Here is a 7,500-nt window from a genome sequence, read left to right on the forward strand (position 1 = left end):
TGCTTACCACATGTTTTACAGTCTTCTCTCTGTGATCTCTGTACTTTGTTGTGGATGAGGACTTGTCTTGATTCAACTGAATTCCCTCAAGAAAGTCTTTAGCATGAGTGTAGGCATCATCAGCACTTGACACTAATTCTTCATCTTCTTGGCGTGGAGGATAAGTCTTTATAAAAGGGCAAAACACACAACATTCTTATATCGCCACAATAGTTTACAAGAAAATCCCTTGGGAGAGCAAAACGCTTACATGGGCCCCAAAATGCTATATAATGTATATACTAGATGTAGTCGAGGATAACGGAGGTGTGTTTGATTCCTGTTTTGTCATTGATGAGGCATTTGAAAGTAGTTGCAGGGCCGTAGCCAGTATGAGGCAAACCGAGGCACTTGCCTCAGTCATTTTTTCGTGATTCTTTAAAATAAAGGGTGATTCCAGTGTTGGCTTTAAAATCTACTCATCATAAACACCTAAAATCCCTACGTAGAGAATTTAACCAACGACATTGCCTCAGTCATAATTTTTTTTCTGGCTACGGCCCTGAGTTGTATATTTTGGGGAGAATTGCCATGCTCTCTTTTCTAGTATTTGTTCAGTAATAAAGCTATCACACTATAAGTATTTTTGATGGTTACCTTGTTGCTAATAATTTTATTAAAAACAAGTATGGAGTACATGTGTTATAGCCATTTATATATCAGTTTTGTGGGATAGCCAAGCAGTGTGATTCCCCACAGTGTACAACACAGGGACAAGTATTACAACTGGTCATTCATTCAGGTTTTGACCCTATCCAACAGGAAGCGGTGTTTTCACTTGGGCAAACCGTACACTATCACATGAGAACGAGGCAATGTGTGCCTGGCAGCTACTCCGAGGGAAATGCAAACAGGCAGCTGATAATATTTCACAGTTCTTTACCATCAAAGTTTTTAACTTCAATATGTATTTCATTTGCTACCTCAAGTGCTTTCATCTTGTAAAGTAAACTGGTTGAATCCTTTGTTTTCTCTTGAAAAAAGTCATGGAAAGTCTTGCTATAAACAAGCTTCATGTTATATTTTTCTGCCATTCTGAAAAATACAAATTCATCTCATTAGCCATCATTTACGGGTGTCCTCAGGTTATTTATTCCATTATGACTATTACTTCAAAAGGACTGAACAACTTCAATTTTAAATTCTTTAAATTATTAAACAGGGCAATAGCTGAAAATAACATTTCCTACTCATAAAGAACAGTCATTGGTTGCTTAAGACAGTGACCAAAGACAATTCCCTGAACCTTTGCACTTCAAAACAAGAATAAAAATTGATTTCAAGTCATAAGAAGGCCTCTTTTAGTTGGTGACATTGGTCCACAGAATACCCTTTGCATCACCATGTGCAGTGAATTTGAAAAACAATTCTACTTACTTTTCAAGCAGAGGAAAGTACACCAGGAACTCTGGGCAATCAACCACTCCTTCAAGATGAAAATCATACTTGCAGCCAAACAAGGGATAGTCATCTTTTTGCGCAAAGGTAACCTTATATACATCATTCCCAAAGGAAAGGTCCTCTGACTTTTCCAACCGCCGACTGAAACAGCAACAGAGATAGAAAAAAAAAAGTACTTTAAATAGTAAAATGATTATTGTTAGTATATACTAAAACAGTGAATAGCTGCTCAAGATCTCACAATAACAGGCAAGGAATTATCCAGAACCAAACAAGTTTCAGTCTTTGATTTTCAGAGGTAAAATGCAATTCTCAGCCCGACATTTGCGGTTTGTTATAAACACAATGCTAAATCTCTCTATTTGGTCTTATTTGTGTTGGGTTTCTAGGGTCTGAATAGTGTAACAAACCTGACTGATTAGAATGTAATGTGAAGTGCCAAATTTCTACCCCATATAATAATAATATAATAATTATGAACCACGTGAGCATTAGCCCTACTGATAGAAATGGGCCCACACAAAGACAGAGAAAAACTCTGACCAGGGCGGGAGTAGTGTAACCTACTGTTTACTCATTGACCCCTCAGGAGCCCTACGATTCCCCCAGGTGACAAGTAAAATCGTCTGGTGTTAGAGTAAAATCTGGTAAGTCTCACCCCCAGGAGTCAATAGGGAGCTTTAGCAACGACACTGGTGACGCCAACGAGAACATCACAAATGTGCATTATTTAGTGAGCAAAAGCAATAGCTTTGCACGCTCTGCATGTGCATCTTTTCATTTCCTCTATTCTTTGCCATCAAAACAACAACATGAAATGACCAAATTTGAGGTTTTGAGGTGAATGTCAGCGCTTGAGGATAAATTTTCATTTTTCTCCCCAAAATTGCACGCTGTTCATACTAGTTTCGTTCGTGAGGGTTTGCCACACCTTTGTTTGCATGGTGCAAAATGTTTGGAGTGGTCACAAAGTGATTACAAAAATGCGATTCCACATTTAATGACATTGTTGCTAAAGCTCCCTAATGGGGTTAATGGAGGGGACATAATAGGTAATGAAATTTAATCTTAGGTTTGAAAGCCTTCAATTACTTCAATTTGTATAGATAACTGCATGATTTCGAGTATAATTTGGAATAAATAAGAGAAAGAAATTCTTTCAAAAATTTACAAAATTACATGAGTGTGCAGCGCAAGTGCAATTTGCAGTCTTTGAAAAAATTTACAAGTGCTTATTTATTCCAAATTGCACGAGAAAAATCACGTGATAACTGAATAATACACATAAAAACATTCGAAAAGCAACACACGCATATCACACAAAAATTGCACCATCCAGGGCTTTCATTTGATTGGCTATGAATGCAACAATTTCACATTTCTGCACTCTATTTGGGATTAATTGATGTGCTCTCAGCCAATCAATGTGCTGAAATTTTTTCAAGTATATTATTAAGGGAAAAAGTAGCCAACTTCTCCAAGTGATCTACCATTCCAATGCCTTCTGTCGGCTGTTGGTACTTATTGAAACCACTAATTTGTCAAAACACTTTCCATCTCTTTGATTGCACAAAGGATGGAAGGACTGTACAATGTCTTCACAACCTGAAAATATCTTTGAGTGTCGTTTTTATGCAAAAACAATGCACACAAATTACAAACATTGTATGGATAAACTTGTTCTTTACTACCAGCATACTTACATCAGTTCATAGCCATTAGGCGTTGTTCCAATAAAAAATCCTCCAACTTTGAGTCGGTCACATGCATTCTTTAACATCACGTCAGCCTGCTCATAGCTCTCAAATGAGTAATGAAATGAAAACTGGCAGCTGGTTAAGTCGAACTGAAGATCTTTATCTTGGTATTTATCAGCAAGTTGTTCCTGAAAAAAAAAAATGAAACCTGTCAAAGCTTTGATCATTCTGCCGCACTTCCTTAGCTAATGTCATACAACCAAGACTATAATTATTAAAAATAATCAAACTTCCAGAGAGAAGTGTCAAAATTTAAATAAGACTGTCAAACTGATTTTGTTCCTCCGTTCAGGGTCTCCTTAGCCCAGAGAAAGCAAGAAAATCAAGAGAATTAGGTAAGAATTTTCAGTGTTCAGACATCACACCTCCACTTTGGCAAATACATTTTGCATGTCTAAATTATTATTTTGCAGCACTGTTCTTGAAGTGGTGAAAGACAACTGCAGAATATTTCTGACAGAAAAGGAGCATGCCAATTTACCCTTCTTTCGATATTTTAAAATTCAGTCCTATACAAAAGGCATCATCTCGAGGATCTGGGGAATAACGTGATACAAATCCTTACATTTATAATTCCCCAAGGCCTCCAGATGATGCCTTTTGTTTAGGACTGAATTTTAATATCTCGAAAATGGGCTATTGGATCCCTTAGGGTGTTGTACTGTAGAAAAGTTAAAACCATTTAAATGACTTGTATTTTAAATCAAAATAAAACAAATGGTAATGAAGTTACAGAGTACTTTGTAATTCATGTACCTTGCTACAATCAGCGGTGATAAATTCTGGTGTAAAGAGTGGATCCCTGTAACGCCTGTTCTCATGAGTCCGTTTAAGTTCTTTGTACCTTTCCTCACACTGTTCTACAGAAACTTGAGCAATGTCTGCAGAAGAGGAAACACATCAAGTAGGGTACAGACTCATCACTCACACTTACATGAGAATAGTCGGTATTAAAAATAATTATTGTTTTCTTTCACTCTTGGAAATATTGACAGGTCCTGTTCTCTCAACAATTTGACATTGATTAACCCTGTGCAAAAGCTGAAGAATTTACAGACGTTTCCAAAAGAATATCCGCTCCTTGTTGAATTTTACTGACCTGCGCAGACAAGTTTCTTTATTCTTCCTCTCTGCCACTTGAGCAGGTCACCACCTTTTCCACAGCATAGATCAAGCACATTTATATCCCTTGAATTCACTCTAGAAGTGTACAAGATGACAAAAAGATTAAAATCAATAATACTTAAAACCCTTTCTTCCCTGAACTAGCCCCTACTGATAGAGAGACTTTTGTATGACCTTGAAAAAGTGTTTGCAGTTTGTGCAGACCAATGTTTGGGAAAATTAAAACAAACTCCCAATTTGGCAGTAAACAGTTTGAATGCCAAATCACATTACTGCATTTCAAATGTTGTCAAAGCGAAACTTTCCAGAAAGTGCCACAGAGAGATGACATTGTTTCTATCTGAGTTTGTTAAGCCAATGAAAATTTGCGCTCCTTTGTTTTTGTTCGGTAAGTCAATTAAATGTTTTGCATTTTTGTTTTCATAATGATTTTACATTTTATTTTTCTAGGTCATATGAAAGTCGCTCTGTACAAATTGTCTGGCATTAGACAGAGTAAAATGTATAAGTGGGAAAGGAGGAGGATAAAGGTTAAGGGGGATTAAATGTAATTTCTTTACCCACGGAACACCTTTAGTTAAGGGTGCATTCCGAATCAACTTGGACTTTGGCAGTGTTGGTTTCTCTGGAGAGGAAAAACCTGGAGTACCCAAAGAAAAACCTCTCGGAGCAAGGAGAGAACCGGCAACAAACTCAACCCACATGTGATGCTGGGACCAGGAATCTCACCCGGGCCACATTGGTCGGAGGAGAGTTCTCTCACCACTGCGCCACCCCTGCACCCCTAGATTTCGAGTGGACGTACAAACTGTTACCCCCTTCTCCCCTGAACTGGTGCCCAATGGCAAGCAAAATGGTCAGGTGTAAGACCAAAAACAGAGCCTAAAAGGCAGGAGCAGGGGACACATTCTCCTTTATTGAAGCATTACTTAGAACTAGGAAGTTACAATGATAAACAGCAATAATAATATTATTGTTGTCACTTGCAGTCTAACTTAACTTGAGCTTTGTTTGAGTGAATGATCCAAAGTCTTTCTGGTATTCTTGATAAGGACAGTAAAATACTTGATCATAAACTTTGTGGGACATGAAATAGTCCACACTGTTCACAAAGGATATAGCAATCTTTGCTGCTGTCAACATTAAGTCTTGTAACCATTCAACCATTCATCCCTTAGAGCAGGGCTCCAGACTAACATTTTACCTCACTAGCCTAGTGGCTAATATCAGGTCTGATTTCACTAGCCAAATCTAAATTTGCACTAGCCAGTCTCAACATGTGCAGTTTTATTCATTTGTAAAAACTACCACACAAAAAAGTTCCACATTTCCAAACACAACTCGCGTTTTAGTAAATATTCTCATATCCATCCTCCCAACAGCGGCGCAAATATGCTGGAGTGTACGGCTTCCCATATTTTTTCTCACAAAGGCGATGTTTTTGAGGCATTGAGGCCAATTCTCACGGCACTGTTGCCAAAACTTCGCAACTCAAAAATGCACTGGAGTATGGAAAACGCGGAATAAATATAGATTACTTCATGGTTGGTGAGTGTGTACGATTTTTATTCACGAGTTGTGAAGGATCGTGTAAACGAGCGAGTGAGCGAAGCGAACGAGTGAGTTTAACGATCCTTCACAACGAGTGAGTACCGGTAATAAAAATCGTACAAACGAGCCATTCATGAAGTAATTTGTTTATTATATAAGTACAGAGATCATAAAGTTAACGAGGTAAGTGTTAATGGTGAGGCTATCAAACCACCGATCGTGAACAAAAGCCCTAAACAAATAGCAAAAATTAATATTTTTGAAATAAAAGAAATCTTTACCTTCCATACCTCGTTTGAGCACTTTTAAAACTTTTTAAAGATCTTCCGAAGTATTTTTGTGGAGAAAACTAAGCAATAAAAGATCAAAAACTTTGAAAACCATACACCAGTCGGCCGCCATGTTTACAAATCTGTGCACAGGCCACCCGCGCCAAAGTTCAATATCATATTAGCCAATGAAAAGGCTGATACGACAATTTTTCACTAGTGAAAATAAAGATATAGCCAATCAGAGCGTCGGTATGTCGTTTTTCACTAGTGAAAAAAATCGTATGACTAATCAGCTGGCTTCTCTAGCGCAACGAGACTATTTTTATCTCGATCCTTTTTGGGGTGTAAATCTTGGTATGTATATAATAAAGTGAATTATGAAATAAACCATACGTAAACCTCTGCTCGTTTGGAAGTCTGTGGAAAGGTTGTTCTTTTGATTACAAATTGAGCTACTATTTTTGTGATTGAAATTTCAATGTGAAAGTGCCATGATTATACGCATGAAGAACAAAAGCTGCTTCATACTGGAAAATAATATCTTAAATTAGATATTAAGGAAATTCAAAAGGACAGACTTGACCACATAACATTTTCTTTTTAAATTAATAGTTTAATATGCTTGAATGGTTTTTGGAGTCAATTGATATTCGGTGGCCACAGTGGGCGCAAGCAAGTTTTCTCTCCTTTAATGCAAGATTCACCATTCCTATTGAACGAGATAAGTCGCTCCACATTAATCTCTTCCTTTTTTTAAATTGGAGTAAATTATATTGGGATTCAACTTCTAAACAAATACTTGACCTCTTTCCATATACACGTAACAATGTCAAAAACAGTCGCAAACAGTTTGCAATGGCCGCAAGTGAACCGTGATTGTTTGCGATTATGTTTTCCATATGAGTGACTGCTTAACGCAACTTGATCTCGTCACATGTAAGAAAAGGGTACAAAACTAAAAGCAGAATTAGTCTTTGCGTTGTGTTCAGCTTCTTCTTATGTTGGCATTGTTGCGAAGAAGAAGACAGAGAGGAAGTGTCAAGAGATGTCACTGATTCTGGGTCTGGGTCCGATACATTTTTGAGGAGAAGCAATGGCTGCAACACAGCCATTGTCAAATTATACTGTAGGAACTGGCTCTTCGTGATCAAGAACTTTCTGTTTAACCCAAGGCTGCTGCCTAAGGAAATTTTCGGGGAGCCCTTCGGGCTTCCAACATTACAAGTTAGTAGCCAAAGTCATTTTTTCAAGAGCCCAGAATTGATTAATTCCAGCTGGGATCATATTTACAAGAAAGTGAGGATGAATCAGGGTGCCCGTTCGGGCTACTTGTTCAGAAATTTGGTCGCCCGTGC

At 37.7% G+C, this 7,500-nt stretch overlaps 1 protein-coding gene across 1 annotated transcript in view; it reads right to left on the reverse strand.

Annotated features, from left to right (window-relative positions):
- The window catches only part of LOC138021848 (mRNA cap guanine-N7 methyltransferase-like), a 17,779-nt gene that overhangs the window by 4,308 nt on the left and 5,971 nt on the right, over positions 1–7,500 (reverse strand). Inside the window, exons 4-9 of the mRNA XM_068868868.1 lie at positions 4,297–4,397; positions 3,954–4,078; positions 3,144–3,325; positions 1,417–1,581; positions 963–1,074; positions 8–166 (exon numbers count right to left, since the gene is read on the reverse strand). Coding sequence (XP_068724969.1) covers positions 8–166; positions 963–1,074; positions 1,417–1,581; positions 3,144–3,325; positions 3,954–4,078; positions 4,297–4,397 — 844 coding nt within the window. The remainder of the gene's footprint in view (positions 1–7; positions 167–962; positions 1,075–1,416; positions 1,582–3,143; positions 3,326–3,953; positions 4,079–4,296; positions 4,398–7,500) is intronic.

This window comes from Montipora capricornis, chromosome 10 (assembly GCF_036669925.1).
Source record: "Montipora capricornis isolate CH-2021 chromosome 10, ASM3666992v2, whole genome shotgun sequence".
Taxonomy (NCBI): Eukaryota; Metazoa; Cnidaria; class Anthozoa; order Scleractinia; family Acroporidae; genus Montipora; species Montipora capricornis.